This window comes from Suncus etruscus, chromosome 2, assembly GCF_024139225.1.
Source record: "Suncus etruscus isolate mSunEtr1 chromosome 2, mSunEtr1.pri.cur, whole genome shotgun sequence".
Classification (NCBI taxonomy): Eukaryota; Metazoa; Chordata; class Mammalia; order Eulipotyphla; family Soricidae; genus Suncus; species Suncus etruscus.
In genome coordinates, this window is record NC_064849.1 from 117,221,089 (window position 1) to 117,243,998 (window position 22,910).

Consider the following 22,910-nt stretch of genomic DNA (forward strand, 5'->3'; position numbering starts at 1 on the left):
ATTGTGTATATGTACCACAGTTTCTTTAGCCATTCATCTGTTGAAGGGCATCTTGGTTGTTTCCAGAGTCTTGCTATGGTAAATAGAGCTGCAATGAATATAGGTGTAAGGAAGGGGTTTTTGTATTGTATTTTTGTGTTCCTAGGGTATATTCCTAGGAGTGGTATAGCTGGATCGTATGGGAGCTCGATTTCCAGTTTTTGGAGGAATCTCCATATCGCTTTCCATAAAGGTTGAACTAGACAGCATTCCCACCAGCAGTGGATAAGAGTTCCTTTCTCTCCACATCCCCGCCAACACTGTTTATTCTCATTCTTTGTGATGTGTGCCATTCTCTGGGGTGTGAGGTGGTATCTCATCGTTGTTTTGATTTGCATCTCCCTGATGATTAGTGATGTGGAACATTTTTTCATGTGTCTTTTGGCCATGCGTATTTCTTCTTTGTCAAAGTGTCTGTTCATTTCTTCTCCCCATTTTTTGATGGGGTTAGATGTTTTTTTCTTGTAAAGTTCTGTCAGTGCCTTGTATATTTTGGAGATTAGCCCCTTATCTGATGGGTATTGGGTGAATAGTTTCTCCCACTCAGTGGGTGGCTCTTGTATCCTGGGCACTATTTCCTTTGAGGTGCAGAAGCTTCTCAGCTTAATATATTCCCATCTGTTAATCTCTGCTTTCACTTGCTTGGAGAGTGCAGTTTCCTCCTTGAAGATGCCTGTAATGTCCTGTAGTGTTTTGCCTATGTGCTGTTCTATATATCTTATGGTTTTGGGGCTGATATCGAGGTCTTTAATCCATTTGGATTTTACCTTTGTACATGATGTTAGCTGGGGGTCTAAGTTTAATTTTTTGCAAGTGGCTATCCAATTGTGCCAACACCACTTGTTGAAGAGGCTTTCCCTGCTCCATTTAGGATTTCCTGCTCCTTTATCAAAAATTAGATGGTTGTATCTCTGGGGAACATTTTCTGAGTATTCAAGCCTATTCCACTGATCTGAGGACCTATCCTTATTCCAATACCATGCTGTTTTGATAACTGTTGCTTTGTAGTACAGTTTAAAGTTGGGAAAAGTAATTCCTCCCATATTCTTTTTCCCAATGATTGCTTTAGCTATTCGAGGGTGTTTATTGTTCCAAATGAATTTCAAAAGTGTCTGATCCACTTCTTTGAAGAATGTCATGGGTATCTTTAGAGGGATGGCATTAAATCTGTATAATGCCTTGGGGAGTATTGACATTTTGATGATGTTAATCCTGCCAATCCATGAGCAGGGTATGTGTTTCCATTTCCGTGTGTCCTCTCTTATTTCTTGGAGCAGAGTTTTATAGTTTTCTTTGTATAGGTCCTTCACATATTTAGTCAAGTTGATTCCAAGATATTTGAGTTTGTGTGGTACTATTGTGAATGGGGTTGTTTTCTTAATGTCCATTTCTTCTTTATTACTGTTGGTGTATAGAAAGGCCATTGATTTTTGTGTGTTAATTTTGTAGCCTGCCACCTTGCTATATGAGTCTATTGTTTCTAGAAGCTTTTTGATAGAGTCTTTAGGGTTTTCTAAGTAGAGTATCATGTCATCTGCAAACAGTGAGAGCTTGACTTCTTCCTTTCCTATCTGGATTCCCTTGATATCCTTTTCTTGCCTAATCGCTATAGCAAGTACTTCCAGTGCTATGTTGAATAGGAGTGGTGAGAGAGGACAGCCTTGTCTTGTGCCAGAATTTAGAGGGAAGGCTTTCAGTTTTTCTCCATTGAGGATAATATTTGCCACTGGCTTGTGGTAGATGGCCTTCACTATATTGAGAAAGGTTCCCTCCATTCCCATCTTGCTGAGAGTTTTGATCAAGAATGGGTGTTGGACCTTATCAAATGCTTTCTCTGCATCTATTGATATGATCATGTGGTTTTTATTTTTCTTGTTATTGATGTTGTGTATTATGTTGATAGATTTACGGATGTTAAACCAGCCTTGCATTCCTGGGATGAAACCTACTTGATCGTAGTGGATGATCTTCTTAATGAGGCATTGAATCCTATTTGCCAGGATTTTGTTGAGGATCTTTGCATCTGCATTCATCAGTGATATTGGTCTGTAATTTTCTTTTTTGGTAGCGTCTCTGTCTGGTTTAGGTATCAAGGTGATGTTGGCTTCATAAAAGCTATTTGGAAGTGTTTCTGTTTGTTCAATTTCATGAAAGAGTCTTGCCAAGATTGGCAGTAGTTCCTCTTGGAAAGTTTGATAGAATTCATTAGTGAATCCATCTGGACCTGGGCCTTTTGTTTTTCGGCAGACATTTGATTACTGTTTTAATTTCATCAATGGTGATGGGGGTGTTTAGATATGCTACATCCTCTTCCTTCAACCGTGGAAGATTATAAGAGTCCAAGAATTTATCCATTTCTTCCAGGTTCTCATTTTTAGTGGCGTAGAGTTTTTCAAAGTAGTTTCTGATTACCCTTTGAATCTCTGTCATATCAGTAGTGATCTCTCCTTTTTCATTCCTGATACGAGTTATCAAGTTTCTCTCTCTCTCTTTCTTTGTTAGGTTTGCCAGTGGTCTATCAATCTTGTTTATTTTTTCAAAGAACCAACTTCTGCTTTTGTTGATCTTTCGGATTGTTTTTTGAGTTTCCACTTCGTTGATTTCTGCTCTCAGCTTTGTTATTTCCTTCTGTCTTCCTGTTCTTGGGTCCTTTTGTTGAGCATTTTCTAGTTCTATTAGCTGTGTCATTAAGCTACTCAGGTAAGCTCCTTCTTCCTTCCTGATGTGTGCTTGCAAAGCTATAAATTTTCCTCTCAGTACTGCTTTTGCTGTGTCCCATAAGTTCTGAGAGTTTGTGTCTTTATTGTCATTTGTTTCCAGGAACCTTTTTATTTCCTCCTTGATTTCATCTCGGACCCACTGGTTATTGAGCATGAGGCTGTTTAACTTCCAGGTGTTAAAGTGTTTCTTCTGAGTCCCTTTGGAGTTCACAAATAATTTCAGAGCCTTGTGGTCAGCGAAGGTAGTCTGCAAAATTTCTATCCTCTTGATCTTATGGAGGTATGTTTTATGTGCCAGCATGTAGTCTATCCTGGAGAATGTCCCATGTACATTGGAGAAGAATGTGTATCCAGGTTTCTGGGGATGGAGTGTCCTATATATATCCACTAGGCCTCTTTCTTCCATTTCTCTCCTCAGGTCTAGTATATTCTTGTTGGGTTTCAGTCTGGTTGACCTGTCCAGTGTTGACAAAGCCGTGTTTAGGTCCCCCACAATTATTGTGTTGTTGTTGATATTATTTTTCAGATTTGTCAGCAGTTGTATTAAATATTTTGCTGGCCCCTCATTCGGTGCATATATGTTTAGGAGAGTGAATTCTTCCTGCTCTACGTACCCCTTGATTAATATAAAATGTCCGTCTTTGTCCCTTACAACCTTCCTGAGTATAAAGTTTGCATTATCTGATATTAGTATGGCCACTCCAGCTTTTTTATGGGTGTTGTTTGCTTGGATAACTTTTCTCCAGCCTTTTATTTTGAGTCTATGTTTGTTCTGACTATTCAGGTGCGTTTCTTGTAGGCAGCAGAAGGTTGGATTGAGTTTTTTGATCCATTTAGCCACTCTGTGTCTCTTAACTGGTGCATTTAGTCCATTGACGTTGAGAGAAAGAATTGTCCTGGGATTTAACGCCATCTTTATTTCAAAATTTGGTGTGTCTTTTGGGTAGTCTTGTCTTAGATTAGGTCTTTCAGTTTTTCTCTTAAGACTGGTTTTGTGTCTGTGAAGTTTCTGAGCTGTTTTTTGTCTGTGAAACCATGTATTCTTCCATCAAACCGGAAAGTGAGTTTTGCTGGGTATAGTATTCTGGGTGAAGCATTCATTTCATTCAGTCTTGTCACAATATCCCACCACTGCTTTCTGGCATTGAGCGTTTCTGGTGACAGGTCTGCTGTAAATCTCAGGGAAGCTTGCTTGAACATGATTTCCCCTTTTGATCTTGCTGTTTTCAGAATTCTGTCTCTATCTGTGGGATTTGTCATTGTGACTAGGATGTGTCTTGGGGTGGTTTTTCTGGGGTCTCTTTTGGTTGGTACTCTTCGGGCATGCAGGATTTGATCACATATATTCTTTAGCTCTGGAATTTTCTCTTTAATGATGTTCTTGACCATTGATTCTTCCTGGAAATTTTCTTCCTGGGTCTCTGGGACTCCAATGATTCTTAAGTTGTTTCTGTTGATCTTATCATAGACTTCTATTTTCGTCTGTTCCCATTCTTTGACTAATTTTTCCATTGTCTGCTCATTTGCTTTAAGTTTTTTGTCCAATCTCTCCTGCTGTATGGAATTGTTATGTATCTCATCTTCCACAGCACCAAGTCTATTCTCAGCTTCTGATACCCTGTCCCAGAGCTTATCCATTTTGTCATTCACTTCGTTTACTGAGTTTTTCAGGCCTGTTAGTTGACATGTTATTTCAGTTTGGAGTTTTGTCATTTCTGCCTTCATATTTTCTTGGTTCTTATTAGTGTTCTGTTCAACTCGATCCATGGTTTCTTGGAGTCTGTTGAGCACCTTCCATATTGCTAGTCTAAAGTCCTTATCTGAGAGGTTGATTAGTTGTTCAGTCATTATCTGGTCCTCAGAATTGTCATCTTCATTCTCTATGTCTGATGCTGGCCTGCGCTGTTTCCCCATTGTCACATTTGTATTGTGGGTTTTTCTACGTGTTGTAGTGGTATTCATTGTCTATATGATGTAGGCAGCACACTCCTCTGGCTCCTCCCTTTCTGGATGGGCTGACTTGCCTCTAAGGGAGGGGAGTCCTCCGTGGATGAAGCCTCACACTGGGTCAAATCTTAGGCCCGAGCATGTAACAGAGAAGACAGTCCAGAGAGAAATGTTTGCTTCTGTGATATAGCGCCGTTCTTAGTGTGATTTTTCCTTCTTGTTGCAATGGAGTTCTTTCCTTAGAAAGAGTGCACGGCCGCGTAGCGAAGCGGAGCGGCCGTGCTCCTCTGAGCCTCTTTTTGCCCCACTCGCAAGAGTTTCACGCAAGAGGACAGTAGACAGACATAGACAGGTCACACTCACAGTCTTTCACAGCTGAGCCCCACTGGGCCGGTGTACTTTCGCGGATTTTCCCCGCCTGGTGTCACACACAGGGAGCCAGCTTTTGCAAAGGATAGCCGGTTTTTATGCTCTGAAGTCCCTCCCTGAAAATGGCGTCTGGGCGAGCGAGGTTTCTGGAGGCTCTTTTTGCCCCACTCGCAAGAGTTTCACGCAAGAGGACAGTAGACAGACATAGACAGGTCACACTCACAGTCTTTCACAGCTGAGCCCCACTGGGCCGGTGTACTTTCGCGGATTTTCCCCGCCTGGTGTCACACACAGGGAGCCAGCTTTTGCAAAGGATAGCCGGCTTTTATGCTCTGAAGTCCCTCCCTGAAAATGGCGTCTGGGCGAGCGAGGTTTCTGGAGGCTCTTTTTGCCCCACTCGCAAGAGTTTCACGCAAGAGGACAGTAGACAGACATAGACAGGTCACACTCACAGTCTTTCACAGCTGAGCCCCACTGGGCCGGTGTACTTTCGCGGATTTTCCCCGCCTGGTGTCACACACAGGGAGCCAGCTTTTGCAAAGGATAGCCGGTTTTTATGCTCTGAAGTCCCTCCCTGAAAATGGCGTCTGGGCGAGCGAGGTTTCTGGAGGCTCTTTTTGCCCCACTCGCAAGAGTTTCACGCAAGAGGACAGTAGACAGACATAGACAGGTCACACTCACAGTCTTTCACAGCTGAGCCCCACTGGGCCGGTGTACTTTCGCGGATTTTCCCCGCCTGTTGTCACACACAGGGAGCCAGCTTTTGCAAAGGATAGCCGGCTTTTATGCTCTGAAGTCCCTCCCTGAAAATGGCGTCTGGGCGAGCGAGGTTTCTGGAGGCTCTTTTTGCCCCACTCGCAAGAGTTTCACACAAGAGGACAGTAGACAGACATAGACAGGTCACACTCACAGTCTTTCACAGCTGAGCCCCACTGGGCCGGTGTACTTTCGCGGATTTTCCCCGCCTGGTGTCACACACAGGGAGCCAGCTTTTGCCATGAACGAATTCTTATGCACACTGCATATATCTTATTTTGCAATGAAGAAACAAAACAGATACAAATACAATATGTGGCCAGCGGGCCATAGTTTGAGAACCACTGACTTAGGCAATTAAATAAATCCACCTAGGCACACATAGGAAAGGGGCATAAGTGGTCATATATAGCTTATTGCGTAAGAATGTTGATATTTCCATAGACATTTAATTAACTCTGTTTTTCCTAAACCCAGACAAGTTAAATCCAAAATGTTGATTTTATACTTAATGTTTTATGCTGAACAGAATACCTATTCAATGAGGATAAGGCAAATTACCAGAGCCTTTATATCTATAATTCCAAATAAAAACAGAATTGTGCTGACTTTTAAGCAGCACAAGTTAGAGTACCTTTGAAATCATTAAATTTCAGTTGGTCCAATGACTGTGTTAAGTCTACATTCAAACAATTTTATGGGATATATAATATATATTTAATTATATAACTATATACCACATAGCTTACATATCTCTACTCCCCACTATATAGTGGCATTTTCTCTAATCACATGGGATAAATATTCTTATTTTATGCTATTTTAATAAGGTATTTTCTAGAAGCTGGAGCAATAGCACAGCAGGTAGGGTGTTTGCCTTGCACCCAGCCAGCAACCTGAGTTCAATTGGGTACAATTTCTGGCATCTTATATAGTCTCCCAAGCCTACCAGGAGCAATTTCTGAGTGCAGAGCCAGGATTAGCCCCTGAATGCTGTTGGGTGGGTGTCCAAAAGAATAATAATGATAATGATTATGATGACATAATAATATAATCATGATAATGTCTTATTTATCTGAGTTTCAAGATTAAGGCCAAGATGCTGAGAGCTTCCTAGTTGTTGGTATAACACACTCCAGCATAACAGGCAACTCAGATAAAGAGAAATGATGTCCGGGAAGGTCACCAAATGATTTATGAGAAGTGGGAAAGAGAGAGGCAGCAGCCCCAGAAGGAAATATACCACTTTCTTTCTCCCTGTCTCTGCCACCCTGTGACTGATATAATCTGCAGTGAGCAGACTGGATGGCACATCCCACCAGCCCCACTAGGCAGCCTTCAAGTTATACATGACATCCACATATTGTTCCCAATATGGAACTTAATCCCCACCACCTGAGATTTTTCTCAGGGAGCCATGGACTCAGACTGGAACAAATAATTTGCTCTTTACAGGAAAAGAAAAGTCCGTCCTAGTTCTAGCCCTGGTCTTTCAGGTTCATTGCCTTCCCTTACAGAAAAGAATTCCAGGAGCAGTGAAGTAAAAACAAATTTTATTCAGAAGTACTGAAGAAAGGGAGGGGAAGAATAAGAAAGAGAGAGAGTAGTGAGTAATATGCTCAAGAGAGAGTAAAGCTTCTCCAAAGGCACAGAGAGCCCAAGCATGAAAGACCACATCTCAACAGGGGAGATACAGGCATCATGTTTGTGCAGACACCACAATCATCTGCTGGAAACAACACTTGTACACTTCTTCTTTATACCTTGCTGAATTTTATAGGGTTTCTCCCTACCTTCCCCACATGGGGCTTTCTCCCTAAGAGTCCTGTTGTTAGGGTAGTTGCCAGGGGATAATTGATGATCTTTGATATTCCTTTCCTGGCCTTTTTTCCCAATGGAGCTTTACTTGGTAAGGGGCCCACCATCTTTCTTCTTTGGGCCTGCAACATCTCCAGGTGAAACTCTTATCAAAGATTAAATAAATCCCATTAAATCAAATCTCATCTCTTGGTTTTATTATATTCCAAGAACTCATTGCTTTGGAGGTTCTTTCCCTATCTGCCTGTCTGCTTCAGGAAACAATTGACAAAGGTTTGCACAGATTGCCAGTCTTTCTCAATAATGAATTCTTTTTTAGGATACCTTCTAAATTCAGTATATTACATTAACAAATGCTAGAAAAGTACTAGTGAAGTTACAAATGAAGTATTATGGGGGAAAGCTGGAGTGATATTCAGCAGATATAGCATTTGCCTTGCACATGGCTGACCCAGGTCCAATCCCTGGTATCTCATCTAGTTCCTGATTATCACCAGGACTAATTCCTGACCACTGTTGGGTATGCCCCCCAAAAAAAAACCCTAAGAAAAGAAATCTTGTACCAAATTCTATATTTTGTCCTTTATACCTCATTTAAGATTCTTCTTCAGTGGATTTGGTATCATGACATAACCATTTCTTAATTACCTACAGATATCTCCATAAGGAGTAACATTTGTGACATTTTATCACTATGGTTAAATACATATTTTCTTCCTTTAAAATGTGTGTGGACAGCCAGGTAAGCAATAAAAAGTCAAAGTCAACACAAGTGGACAACTGATCCATGCATGTAATTAAGTGGGTGTGGTATTGCAATTATGAGCTTAGAAAATAATTATTAACAATACTGTAAATTATAGCATCACAATTAATACTTTTTAATTCAGAAATAAAATATGTGTGGGAGCATTGTGAAGGAGAAATTTTAATGCTAAATGACATTATCTGTGGATAAAAAAAATACAGAATGTAAGAGCTACATGAGTACTGTCCGAAGTGAAAAATGAAAGAACTATGTAAACCAAAGACATTTGAAACATCCACCATAAAAATAATATTGATATAGTGTAGGTGATGTAGTTACAACAGTATTAACATTTCACATTTGATAAACAACTTTACTCCCTTTACACTGTCCACCTCTTTACCACCCACTACCTGATAAACTGATTTTTCTAATCTAAGGCCAAGGGTTTGTTATTGTTCAATACTTCTATTATTTACCTATAAACCACTGATGAGGAGTATGAGCAATAAAACAGCGAGTAATGCATTTGCCTTTTATGTGACTGGCCCAGGTTCAATCCCCAGCATCCCTCATGATCCTCTGAGTCTGCCAGGAGTGATCCCTGGGTACCACTGTGTATGGCCCAAAAGACACAAAAATAAAATACGTGAGATTGTGTAGTTTTGTCCTTCTTTCCCTTGCTCATTTCACTTATTACCTTGATATCAATAGTACAGGGAACTGCAAGATTTTATCTTACTGCTGCTGAGTAATGTTCATTGTGCATATCACCATTAATTTAAAAAAATAACTCTACTGATGTCCCTTCAGTTTGAATCCTACAATCATTCATTTGGATTTTAACAATAGAGTTCAGAGTAGCTAGAAAAATTCAGGCTCAAATATGATCATTTAGCTAAATAGTTTCATGACTAAATTAGCACAGAAATGCCTACCTTAAGAAAAAAAATTATCAGGAATTTGAACACAGATACAAAACAGTAAAAGATTCTATCTTTTTTGGTCCCCAGAGCTGAGATGAAATCACATGATTTAATCATTCTGCATCCATGTGGCTCCTCTGAGATAGGGCCAGATGTAACCAGAAGGATTTATAGGGTGTAAAATGCACAATGGATTAGAAAAGCATTTCTGTGCTCAGCCCAACACATTCTAAATCAACATCCCTTGAATGGACCAGAGCAATCCCTAGTTGGCCTAGCAGGGAGGTTGTCATGGCAACTGACAGGCAGAGCTGCCAGTGGAATGTGAATGCAGACAATAGAGTGATAGGATTGTGTATGGAGCAGTCTACTCAGGCTGCTTTGGCCCAGGTACAATGCACATCAATAGGCATGGGGAATGTCACTGCATTTTATATCTTCTTATAATTCTGGCATCTCATTTGAAATGTATCATGTCCTTTCCCAGATGATGGTAAAAAAAAATGAAAATACTGTGCTGCTAGATAACAGCAGCTCTGGAAAACTAATCAGCAGCTGTGGATAGATGCAGAGGTTATGCAAAGCCCTGGAGGGCTGTTAAGCTAACGGGACTCAAATTTGTGAAAGAAGGTTGAAGCATGTTTAAAGTAGATTCGGTGGTTCTTTAGTGCCACCTTGTGTCTGCTTGCATACTGGAAGTTTCCTCAAAGCTCATTCTCCCAAGCCTTCCTTGAGCCACGGGGCAGACATGGGAAAAAAGTTGGAACTGGTTTCTGAGTATGAGTTTAGCAGATCCTTTTGCAGTAGAATATACATATAAGGTCTTCTAAGGCTTAAATTATTGAAAAATCATTTGCATCGAAATAAGGAAAGAAAGTACAAATAATGCCAATTGTAGGAAAGATTACCAGGGAAATAAGGTAAGTTCCTGTGGAGAGGAAATAGTGGTGTAATAAACAGCCGCGCTGTAAGGATTCTCAGTGCTGCCATTACTACGTCTTGCAGAGAAGTTTTTAGTCTATTCAGACATGATAGCACAAATAATAAGAATAAGACACGAACTCCCTCTCTTGATAACTCCCTCTCTTAGAACACTTGTTTTCAGTTAATAGGATGCAAACTGCAAGTCCTCCTAGCCTCTGAAAGTCAATTATACATAAGTATGATTTGACAGATAAAATGTTATTTATAATACCTATACAATTATTATTTACTTATAGAAAGATAACAGTCCTTCATTTCAAAACAACCTACAAATCAAATCACCTTTCTGATAGTGGGTGAAACCAGTTGAAACCATTTGCCTCAAATGGCACTTTCTACCCCCTCTCAAATGAAACCTCGTATCACCATTCATAATTGTGAGCAAGATTCATTGTCATTTCAGGGGTATAAAGTGACCATGTGCTTCTGTTTCTTCCAGGATTTGAATTTTTTGAAGCAAGTGCCAAGGATAACATTAACGTCAAGCAGACCTTTGAGCGGCTGGTGGATATCATCTGCGATAAAATGTCAGAGAGTTTGGAGACCGACCCAGCCATCACTGCCGCAAAGCAGAACACAAGACTCAAAGAAACCCCCCCTCCACCACAACCCAACTGTGGCTGTTAATGCCCCCACGTGCTCAGGCAGCTCCAGGGGGCTTGGTTGCCAACAAACAGCCTTTCTAAGTGGTCAATTAGCCTTCATTGATACTGCCTAATAATCAAGGAAAATCTTTGATGTCAAAGGCTCATCCATGTGTTCAGTTTGGGGGAGATTTCCGTGTTAAATATGTGGCAAATATGTGATCTTAAGTTTGTAAGGACTATAACATCTGGTATTGCATGTGATTTGTTATTTGTCTTCTAGGCATTTTTTTTTTTTTTTTGGTTTCTGGTTTCAACTCTGAAAAAGCTACTGCTGGAACCTCTGAATATAATTTTACTACTAACTTTGTGCCATGGATTCAAGTGACATTATTTATAGTATGGACTGTAACCAAGAAAATTGCTTGTGAGCACTGGGAAATCTCAGGATACATTATCTGCTTTACTCTTCATTGAAAACCAAGTCAAAATAATACTTATTAGGGAAATTTTCTTGGTTCCAGACACATTACTACTAAGAAAAGATGACTGTTTTTCAGTCTTAGTAACCAAGAAGACCATTATTACTAAAGAAATTGAAGTATCGTCTTTAAATATTCTTGAAATATTTTTAAATATTTCTAAATATTGCTATTTAGAAAACTGGAATTAGATTTAAATAAGCTGGGCTCTTTACCCAGGAATGTTTTCCCCAATCATTAGAGGAAACTGAACATCTATGACACCAACCACTATCACTTAGAGCTGGGCCTTTTTAAGAAGAGAACAGGCCCTGTCGGGCAGATATCAAATTAGCACACCTTAAAGTGGACCTTATCTTTTATCTTGGTAGCCACCTCAAAGATATTTAAATAGATATCTAATTAAATACATTTTAAAATGCTAACTATTTCTTTTTATTAGAGATTCTGCCCATGAAATTATTGAATATAGATTTAGTGGGTCAGGTTTATTGGTGAAACATTTGAAGATATCTTTGGAAAATAAATGTCTATAAGCCAGGCATCTAAGTCATCTTAATTATAAAATAAAAATTATAAAATTGGAATGGTGGTGGCAAAAAGATTGGGGTCAGAGCAATATGTACCAGATCCCATGTTCAGTACCCGGCATCCCATATCATTCCCTGAGCACTGCCAAGAGTAATTTCTCAGTGCAGAACCAGGAGTAACCCCTTTGGGAGTAACCTCCCACTATGGCACAAAAACAAAAACAAAAATAATATATAAGATCATTTGGTAGGTTTTAAAATGTCATTTTTCACCATAATATGAACTAATTGGTGGTAAATTTCTACGTTAGCACTCTGCAAGCTTTACCTCCATTAAGCCTAAGCTTAATAAACAAAACATTGTTTTATTCCATATTTGTGGGGTAACTAGCTTTAAAATAGCACAAAAATAAAAATGAAGGAAAAGAGGTGGGCCGAGATGAGAAACAAAATTTGTTTGAAAGCAAATTTAGTTGCATAAGACTTGTTTTGTGTGGCACTGTAATATTCCTATCACTGGACTAGCATGTGGCCAGGATCAGTGATATAGCTATTACTCTCAAAGCCAAGAGAACCTTCTGTCCTCATTACTAGTCCTACTCCGTAAATTCATACAGATATCAAGGGCTTCAGATATGCTGTTTCAGATGGGTTTTGTTGTTTATTTTTATTTTGGGCCACACTCAACAACACTCAGGGCTTACTCCTGGCTCTGCTCTCAAAAAAAACTCCTAGCAGGGTTGAGGGATATTATACAATGCCACTTGCAAGGCAAATGTTTTATCTGCTTCTGTGCTATTCCTCTGGCCCTTCAGGTAGTTAAGACCTTGGTAGGTGTTTTTGTAATGTGAAAAAAAAAAAAAGAAAGAAAGAAAGAAAGAAAGAAAAATACAAAGCAAAGACTCGTTTTGCTCTCTTATAAACCATTTTATTGTAGATTTGGTTTCCAGTGCTCCTAATTAGTGCAGTCATTAGAAGGTCTAACCCAAATAATGCTCTGTCAAATTTACTAGAGTTCAGCTGTCTTGGTGCCAGTCAGGGAAGTGTGATGCCAGTCAACTCAAGTGTGGTTATGAAGGAACATTCTATACTTTCTCCCTTGGTCCTCACTGCTAGTGGAATCTATTCCCATTCTTGAATGACTTTCATTGAGAAGGTTTTAGGAATGATCATTACAGATAAAATTTTTCTTATTTCTGCTCTAAATCATGTGGATAGAGAACATGCTCCATTCTTAATCTCACCAAGAGATCCCAATAAATAAAACTGGTCAAAAAAAAAAAAAAAAAGAACCACTCCAGAAGTTACTTAACTTCTGATGATGTCAAACGGGAACATAAATTATAGCAGCACTGTAGCTATTAGGTTCCTCAGATGTTTTGACCTACATAACATACCTCCTCCACATTTGTCTACATCTGCCAAGAACTCAAATATTCAGGTTGTATTGTGGTATAATCAAGTCTTTAATAGTGTGTGCTTGTGTTGGTAAATTCCTTCTTCTAATATTTGACAGATAATTTGACAATCTCTGCTTCCATTATGAATTCTTCTTCAGGCACCTCATCTCAATACCCTACTCCTCCAATTAGTTTTCGTAACAAAGCTCCAAATATTTGATCAGAATTCTACCATGGTCTTTGGTGTTGATACTTTTAATTCTTCTTACTGTTTAAAAATTGAACTTGAATTTATTTCATTACAGTTGTCATGCCTGAGAGTGCATCAGTATTTCACTTTGGGGTGATAAGAAAGTGCATGACATTTCCTAAATTCTAAATTGGCAACTTAAAAGTAAGCATCACAGCTATGGATTTCTTTTTTTTTTTTTTTTTTTTTTTTGGTTTTTGGGTCACACCCGGCGGTGCTCAGGGGTTACTCCTGGCTGTCTGCTCAGAAATAGCTCCTGGCAGGCACAGGGGACCATATGGGACACCGGGATTCGAACCAACCACCTTTGGTCCTGGATCGGCTGCTTGCAAGGCAAACGCCGCTGTGCTATCTCTCCGGGCCCAGGTATGGATTTCTAACAAAAACTGCCTCAGGCTAGTGAATCAGCCCATAGCTGCTGAACAGTTCCCACTGAACAGTTTCTACAGAATGGACAAACTTTGAAAGTCTTGGTTGCTGGGTAAATAAGTGCTAATTTTTTTCCAGGAAGAAATAAATGCTATGATAGAAAGCTCCATTGTTTTATTATATTAAAAGGGAAGTATAAATTTTACAGAGTTAGAGGACCAATTATATAAGATACAAAACAAATATATTTTCAACATTAAATTATAGTCCTTTCATTTATCATCTGGATCATTTCTAGAAATTAATTTAAATATCTCGCTTTAAAGACATCTCTGCTGAGACTAGACCATCAGGTGTGTGTGGTTTTTTTTTTACAAGCAGAATAGCTTCTCTAGTAACAATTTCTATAAAACAACATTAATTTTGGAGTATCAATAATCAGTAGTTTTCTGCAGCATTTTTATCGAACATGGGTTTTAATGGACACAAAGGATATTCTAAATCACACTTCAATCACTCCTGAGGCATCTGTAGAATGTATCCTGAGTCTACCAAACTATTCCTAGGCTGAGGTAGTAGTTGCATGAAAAAAAATCTGTGTTTTTTTAAGAGTTGACTGGAAACCCTTGAGACCACAACATGTTCATAATTTTTTTAGTGCTGTTAAAATGCTCTCAGGTATTTTTGGTGTGGCATACTTGAAAAGTGGCCTGTTATTCTAGCCGAAGAATCCTTTCTCTAAATAGCAGTTTGTATGACTTGGAGCCCTTTGTTCCTTTGTGTGTAGACTACATGTGCTCTGACAATGTGGCAGAGATCGAGAACCCTATGGCCTTTCCAGTCTCCTCATGAGAAATGTAGAGCTGCTTAGACATCCATTCCTATTTGTGTGCACTTTCCAGGCTCTACCAATTTGCTTGATAAAAGTGTTGTCTTTCTGATGAGCTGAACCAGGTAGCATTTATTAGATTCAGCTTTTTAAAGTCCTTTATATTTCAAGTGAATTTTCTACCACAGCCAATTAAAGACATACTTGTTTTAGATTCTGGGATGAATCTGCACAATTGAGTTAAGAGATGAAGTTTAAGAACAGGTAAGTGGGGCCGGAGCAGTGGCGTGGAGAGGCCCATGCTAGCCTAGGATGGACTCTGGTGTCCCATATGGTCCCCCAAGCAAGGAGTGATTTCTGAGCACGTAGCCAAGAGTAACCCTTGAGTGTCATTGGGTGTGGCCGGAAAAAAAAAAAAAAGAACAGGTAAGAGAGGGAGGAGGCCTAAATGATTCCAGATCAGAGAACTAGAATACCACTGAGAAAAACTAAGTCTGGGAGTCTAAACAAATATCTTATGGCTATTTTAACAGATGTTAGTTTCTTAAACACTTTGCCAAAATGTTTAACACTTCAAACAATGTTTCCCTTTGGTTGGTTGAACTATTTACTTAGGCGATTGACTTGAGATCATGGCATGCCTCTTTCAACGCCTATTGTTTATGAAGAGAAATCTCTAATTTCCATCTCTGGTATGTTTTCAGTGCTAGAAAAAAGAGTGTTTTTCCGTTGCTTGAGCTGATTCCATTTTCAAAGTTCTATGAAGTAGTTTCTTCACACTGATTATATTTAATTTGTACATATTATTTTTACTCAAAGAAGGCAAAGTTAAAATATATTTTACAAACACTTAAGGTAACTTATTTTAAAACTCATTTAGAACTCAAGATATATATATATATATATATATATATATATCTTCAATTTTTATCATTTTGGTTTTATAAAGCACTATCCCTACAGAATGACAGGCCCAAGAATAGAAATGACTCTTGTTTGGCCTTTTGACTCTTGTCAGTATTCATAACAAGTCATTCTTTGCTGAAATGAAATTGAGGGTTACCTGTGCATTTCATTCACCTGTGTCATATATTCCCCTATTGTGGACAACTGAGAATTTGTTATAGGTTTCTTTTCTTTCTAGTTGCAATATTTCCTGTTTCATAGTTAGAGCTAAGGGTTTCTTGGGTCATGAATGCTGGTTTTAAAAATACAAATTATGAGCTACACAGACACTAGGCCTTTCAGGGACATAAGCATGACCAACATCCATTGATTCCATATTTTGTATAAAAGTGAAGTCTGGGATTGTTTGCTGTAACAATGTATTTTTTCATGCATTATATCATCAGCCCTAGGATGTATACTGAATGAAACCTTTCTGTATTTCCTGTTTAATATTGTTAATGTCAGATGTGATGTGATACCGTGGGAACTCTCCAAATGTACAACTATATAATGGTGTTTGTGGAATTGAAATGTCTTAAATGTTGCATGAAACTTGTTATAAAAATAGATTTGTTTTCTATTTTCAACACCTCAGAACTGAGGGTTCATGGGCCAATAAGTGCAATATTTAATGACTTATCCAATGTATATAATCTAGTGTGAAAGAATGAACCATAATGAGTGTGTGAAATGCTTTGACAGCTGTGTGACTTAATTCAAATTATTACCTGTAGCTCTATGTGTCTAGTGGTGCAGTGTAAACAGTAAATACATTTTTGGTGTCATGTGAAACTCTTCTGTGCCTATTTCAAAGTAATTTTTCCTATAAAACCAAATGTTTAATATCTGCAAATATATCAATTTTATCTTTGAAAATTGTGGGTTTTATTTTCAAGGCAAAACAGATGTTTATTTTACAAACATTTTCCTATTTTAGTTTACAACTCCCCTTTTGCTTCTATAAGAGGCTAATTTAGGTACTGCACATAGATAACTTCACTGTGTGCATTTCTATATATAAAAAAATGCATCTAGAGAAGTTACTTTCATTCTCAGAAATGTTGAGATATGATATGTCTAAAATTTCCCTTGTATTTGGATACTTTTCATTACTGTTTTATTATTTGCAAAAACACTGTCAGTCCCAAGCCTAAAATATTTATATTCTTTTCAATTGTATATAATGATATGTTCACTTTCAATTCTCAGTTGTCCACACTGGTGATGCAGAAGAAACAAAAGTCAAAATCCTTAAGTCACTTTGGCATATTATCATAGGCTTGTATATTCATCCTTAAATTCCCTTAGTGAGTTATTATAAACTATGGTTTAGAACTTTACTGGTATTTTTAATTGGGTCTAGTTGTTGGATTTTCACTCCAAATGTTATACATTTCAGGTAAATCAGCTCCCTTAAATGCCTATTTGCCATTTTTGTTTTTTAAAGCAAAGTACTCATAATATTGTGCATTGCCTTTTTGTTTAATTAACGAGTTACATCATGACTACCTTAGAAGGAAAAGTTATTTTTAATTCACTCTACATGATAGAGAATTTTATTTTAGATAACTATAGCCATCTCCATGTTAGATGAGGCCTGCATTCCTATTTATTGCAGGTACCTGAAACTGACATGTGAAGATAAACCAATCAGGTTCAATGGCTCTTTGTTACCACCAAGAATGTGTGGTCATATTAAATGTGTCAGCCTGAAATTTATTTTCATCTTCAACCCCACTGAAGAATGTGAAGATGGGTGGAATAGGGAGGTTAAAGACAACTTTGTGCCAAATACTTTTTAACCAACCACATACTCAACATTAAAATGACAACTTAAAGGTGTTTAAAAGTTAAACAGCAACCTTCAGGGTAACTGCATGTGATGTGTTCATCACTAGGAGAGTCAAACAGGGAAAAGATACTGCTTATCCCCAATAAACTTAATGACCAAGTAACAAAGAGAAAGATGCCATTATGTAATCAAAATGCTAGATGAAGTTCTAATATAGGAGCACAAAAAAAAAATCACAGGGAATGTATAAGAACTGGAAGAGTTGAGAATGCCTCTACTGAAGAAAGTCTGATAATTTCCAGAATCAATGGGGAACTAGGCAAGTGAGAAATGCCATGGAATGTTCCTTATAAATTGTTGGGTGACAGAGCTGGCAACTATAGCTTTGTTTTTCCATAAGTAATCCCCCAAAGGCCTTCTGAATCTCTCTCTCTCTCTCTCTCTCTCTCTCTCTCTCTCTCTCTCTCTCTCTCTCTCTCTCTCTACTCTCTCTCTCTCTCTCTCTCACACACACACACACACACACACACACACACACACACACACACACACACAGTCCCCAGTTTCTGATCCTATCACCCTGGGGATAACCAATTCTTGTTATTACTCTGTGATGAGCAGCTCCAGACTCTGACGCAAACTATCAATTGCTTGAACTGCACATTAGAGCAGTTCACATTTTGCCCATGTGCCAAACCATGATGCAGTCTAATATCTAACCCAATGTTTCCCGGGCAGATGTGTGCCAGAGAGTTTTCTGGAGTTCGTTTTTGCATAAAAAGTATCAGGAGTGTTCAAATGCAGCCTTACTCTGTCACCAGACACTATGGGCTCCTTCTCAATGACTATGTTGTTGAGCTCTGAAGAAAACATTGAGTTAACAGCTTACTGCTTTCCTCTAGTGAGTTAACAGCTTACTGCTTTCCTCTATATTTAGTTGAAAACTGCTGCACAGCAAAATAGCAAAACTTTGTATGTGTCCACAGAAGCTCTTGTCTGGGTTTAAAGCTATAAAAATGTATTCACCTTGTGAAATTTTAACTCTTTATTGAAATTGTGTAAAAAAAAAACTGTATGTGCTCGATTAGACATTAAGTTTGTATGTGACTTCTGTATAGAAAGTGGTTTTTGTTCTTTGGATTTATCTTGTTTTATTTTTTTGGAGATTACAATAAATATCTGAGAGATTATATTCCTGAATGTCTCAGCCTCAGTCTGATGATTTTTTTTCATCTCCCATTATTTTTGTTCCCAGGTTGCCTGTTTCCAATTCTTCTATCACCCTAAACATAGAACATGGATGATGGACAATGTGAAGATACCTTTTAGATCTATAGCTTTCCAAAATGTAACTTTGGATTTAACTTTAGTAGATGTTCGTCCCAATATTGTGATCTTTTATGTAGTTAACTTTGAATATCTGACAGCATTCCAGAGTTACAAAATGTAGTTCTAGGATAAAGAATGGCTGGGGGTGGTTAGAGAGATAATATAGGGGTTAAGACAGTTAAAGCACTTGCTTTGACTGTGGCTGAACTCACTTTGATCCCCAGCACCTCATCTCAGAGAGAATGCTAACTCATTCTCTCCTACATTTTTTGCTAGACTTGGAAAAGATTCCTTCTAAATAAAATACCTCATGGTAGGACTTTTATCAGGTTACTCCTCCACTCATAGTTTTCCTCTAATATTTTTCTCAGTTCCATCCCCATTTCCACCAAATCCAAAACCTCATTCATCTGGTGGGAAGATAGTCTTTTTGCACTCAATATTATTATACTGTCAAGGCCTTTAGCAATAATATTATTTGTTCATTTCAAACCTCAAGCAATTTCAACAAACAACAAAAATTCATATTCTCTATTTAATGTAGTATCTCTTCCTTACAGCTTCCTATTTATTTGTTGAATGGAAGAAAGACAAAGAGGTTGATAAGAAAAATAATTGTTGGAAAAAAATATGGATTGCTATGTCAAGATAATTTCCTAGAAACTAACAGCATTATTTCTGATAATTGCTAATAAAAAGGTTAAATCTAAAATATTGTGAGAGCATAGAAAAAAGGCAATTATACTGGTTTGAACATAAGAATAGGAATCTTTCAACACTTCCTGATAGAAATAAGATCAGAGTTAAAACATACAGAAGAGAAGAAGTTATACAGTTGGAGTAGATAGATGTTCCAAACAATAAGATCAACACATGCAAACCACATAAGTATAACAAACAGCATAGTATAATTATGAAGAACTTCAAAGGCATTCATGACCGTGATCACAGAGTGGAAGAAAAGAATCTCAAGGATGACATCTTAATGTTTTTCTTAAATGCTTTAAAGGCCTGGACTTCATTTTCCTACCATGAAAATTTTTGATGAATTTAAATAAAAATGTAGTTTAAGATTTGAGTGTTTGAACAAAGATTTTATGGTAAATGGACAAGAAGTAGTAGAAATGTCAGCATTAGAAAGCAGTTATGACAATCTAGCGTTAGATATCCAAGTTAAAAGTGGCTTACCAATAAGATTCCAAAGAAAGAACTAGAAATCCAGAGTGACATTGAGGTATCTGAATCAGATTCATTATCTCTAAATAGGTACTAGTGTCACTAAACAAACCTATAAGTTCAAAATAGCAGCACAGGAATATTCAGGTCTAGACTTCTCCCAAACATTTTTATCTGGAAGATTTTAATTAAAAATTAACCAAAGAGCTGGTGAGATAGTACAGTAGGTAAGATACTTGCACACAATAGAGCAGAGGTTTATTCCCTGGCACCCCATATGGTCCATTTAAGTACTTTCCAGGAGTGATCCCTGAATGCAGAGCCATGAGTAAGCCCTGAATATCAACACGGTGATCCCAAAAACAAACAAAAACTTAGAAGTTGTTTATATGACCTTTATTTCCTACTTAAAACAAAACTCTCTTGCCTGGGTGAGAAGGACATTCCAGGCAGCTCTTGCTCCCAGAAATTCTTCCATAGTCAGAAAAAAAAAAAAAAAAAAACCTAGAAATCTCCACTTTCCCCCCATAATTCTCTAAACCCTAGTTAAAAACCAAGATATCTAGCAGAAAAGTCCATTCATTCTCTTGCTCTGGGTAAAACCTGCTCCACTGAAAAGAGTCGGACAATCTAGGAGAAAACGGTGGCTGGGCGACTCCTGTCCCTATAATAGAACACCCTGGGGGAAATCCCACGAATCTTTCCAGAGATGACACCTGGACCCCCCCCCCACCAAGGGTTAAATGCTACCCTGAAAGAAGAAAATTCTCAACCCACCTGGTTGCCCAGGGTCTTGGCATTCCAAAACCAACCCATAGCTACTTTACCAGGACCCTTCACCATGCCTCAGTACTCCCTGCCATCTGATGAGGGTCAGGCCTTGGAACCCTCCCCAATGGCAGGTTACAGCCGCTCCTTATACTCTACTTTTTTTATCCACCTATGTTTGTAAGAGGACAAATGAGCCAACACAGACCCTCCGAGCCAGACGCTAAAGTTCCGGGTAGAATTGGCCCGGAGAGCAACTTTACTGTACATCTTGGAGAAATGCTCCTGAACCAGCATCGCATTAAGGCGCTGAGTGAAGCCACGGTAGAGGGAGGCCCCACCGCAGACCAAGAGGTTGGAGACAAGATTCGGCTGCAAGTTCATCGGGCAAGACTTGATGGAGTTGAGGACAGCCTGGGGGAGGCTGGGCCCTGACAAGTTGAAGATATGGGGGTTGAAAAACATCTCGGGAGCTGTCCTGTGGTTGTGGCCCAGGGTCACGAAGTTGCCATCAGGAAGCTGGAAGTTGCTGCCTGTCTCCGAGTCTGGCCCCATGTCCTCAACAGACTTAAACTCCTCTGGCACATGGCAGGCTTGCATCTGGATGATGGAGACTTTCCTTAGCTTCGCCGCTTGGCTCTCACGGTCCATTTCTGTAAAGAGGTCTTCGAGGAGGTAGGTAGATATGTTCTGGTCCCCCCATTTCATCACCTGCTTGGTCTTCACTAAAGGTTTGCCCCGAGAAAAGCACTGCACCCGGGTGAGGCCAAAGCCACAGTCCATCACCGCGCCACAGAGGAGGCCCTGCCCAAACAGGGACAGCTGGAGCTCGTCGGCCAGCAGGATGGAATGGACTCCCAGCCGCTCAAACATGATCTCCAGGGTCTTCTTTCGCTCCTGCGCAGTCCTCAGGGTGGATTCTGCGAGCAAAACGCGAGTCTCCGCCACATTCCACGTGAGCTTCTCCAAGATAAATGACCAGAGGAATTCCATGGCCTCCCAGTTGTTGATACGGCCCTGATGGATGGGGTGGCTAATGGCATCGGGGTTCTGCTCATTAATGCCAAAATGCATCCTTGGTCGGTCCTTGCTGGAGCAGGGGCCCTCGTAATTTGCCGTGAAGCTCACGATGCTCGGCTGGATCATCTGGGGCTGATTGTAGCCGCTCCAACCAGCCTTCAGAAAGCCAGAGCCGATATCTATGACAATCGTTTGTTCCGTCATGCTGGGGCCCCGTGGCTCCTCAAGGATGTCTGCAGACTGGGGGGGCTCCTCTGTCTCACACAGACACGCCCTGGTGGAGACGAGAAGGGTCAGGAGTTGCCCGCAGAGGTGAGTGTGACCAAAGAAGACTGATCCCAGACCACCTGGGCGCAGGTGTGTGCTTTATAGCTACTGAGTCCACAGAATAGAAACCTTAAAGTGGGGCCAGCTGTGGGGCCTGCACATGTGCCCGTGGATTTCCGCTGCTTTCTTCAACCACCTCAGGTGCACCAAGGTTCACCACCACAGTTCTGCGCCTCGGTTGTAAGTGGGATCCATGAACCAGGAAGCAGGTCAACACTGCCCATAAGCAGTGTAGACAGGTGGGAGAGAGATGCTCTAAAGGGCCTAGTAGAGTGTGACGGTGCTTGATGCAAGGTGGGTACAGGTGGGCCCACTGAGGGACTACAGAACAGCAAGTCTCTCTCTCCCTCACCCCCCCCCCCTCTCTCTCACACACACACACACACACACACAGTTTAATGTTGTGAATATACAAAACCAACTGGCAATGGCACAAATTGATATGAATTTGATAAGCATAGAGAAAATAAGTGGTTTTTTTCCCATCCAGGTTCAGACAGCTCTTTAAAGATCATTAGGGTTGTTTTCCACCTGTTCCCTGTTCTTCATCCAACCAGAAATTGTTAAGTCCCAAATTAACATCTATTTCTTGACTTTATGCTTAACATTTGAGAATGTAAATTCAGTCCTAGAAGGAGTTTCTTAAACCATAACACCGTCACAAAGAAACAGTCCACAAAACAACCCCACAAACAATATTGGAGAAATAAATACATTCTACATTCAGACATCAGACCATTTCTAATCTGTAATGATGGACCATGAAAATGAGTTTTCCCATTTTTCTGGCAACAGTGCA

The 22,910-nt window shown here is 39.4% G+C and overlaps 2 protein-coding genes across 3 annotated transcripts in view; one reads left to right on the forward strand and one right to left on the reverse strand.

Annotated features, from left to right (window-relative positions):
• Positions 1–11,447, forward strand: part of RAB3C (RAB3C, member RAS oncogene family) — a 293,040-nt gene extending 281,593 nt beyond the window's left edge. For both annotated transcript variants that reach the window (XM_049768818.1, XM_049768817.1), the window contains exon 5: positions 10,747–11,447. In XM_049768818.1, coding sequence (XP_049624775.1) covers positions 10,747–10,934 — 188 coding nt within the window. In that variant the 3' untranslated portion in view covers positions 10,935–11,447. The remainder of the gene's footprint in view (positions 1–10,746) is intronic.
• A 9,452-nt stretch (positions 11,448–20,899) lies between these two features.
• Positions 20,900–21,988, reverse strand: LOC126001853 (actin-like protein 8). Its single transcript, XM_049769063.1, has one exon. It carries the CDS (start codon positions 21,986–21,988, stop codon positions 20,900–20,902), a length of 1,089 nt encoding a protein of 362 aa, XP_049625020.1.
• Between the last annotated feature and the right edge of the window lie 922 nt (positions 21,989–22,910).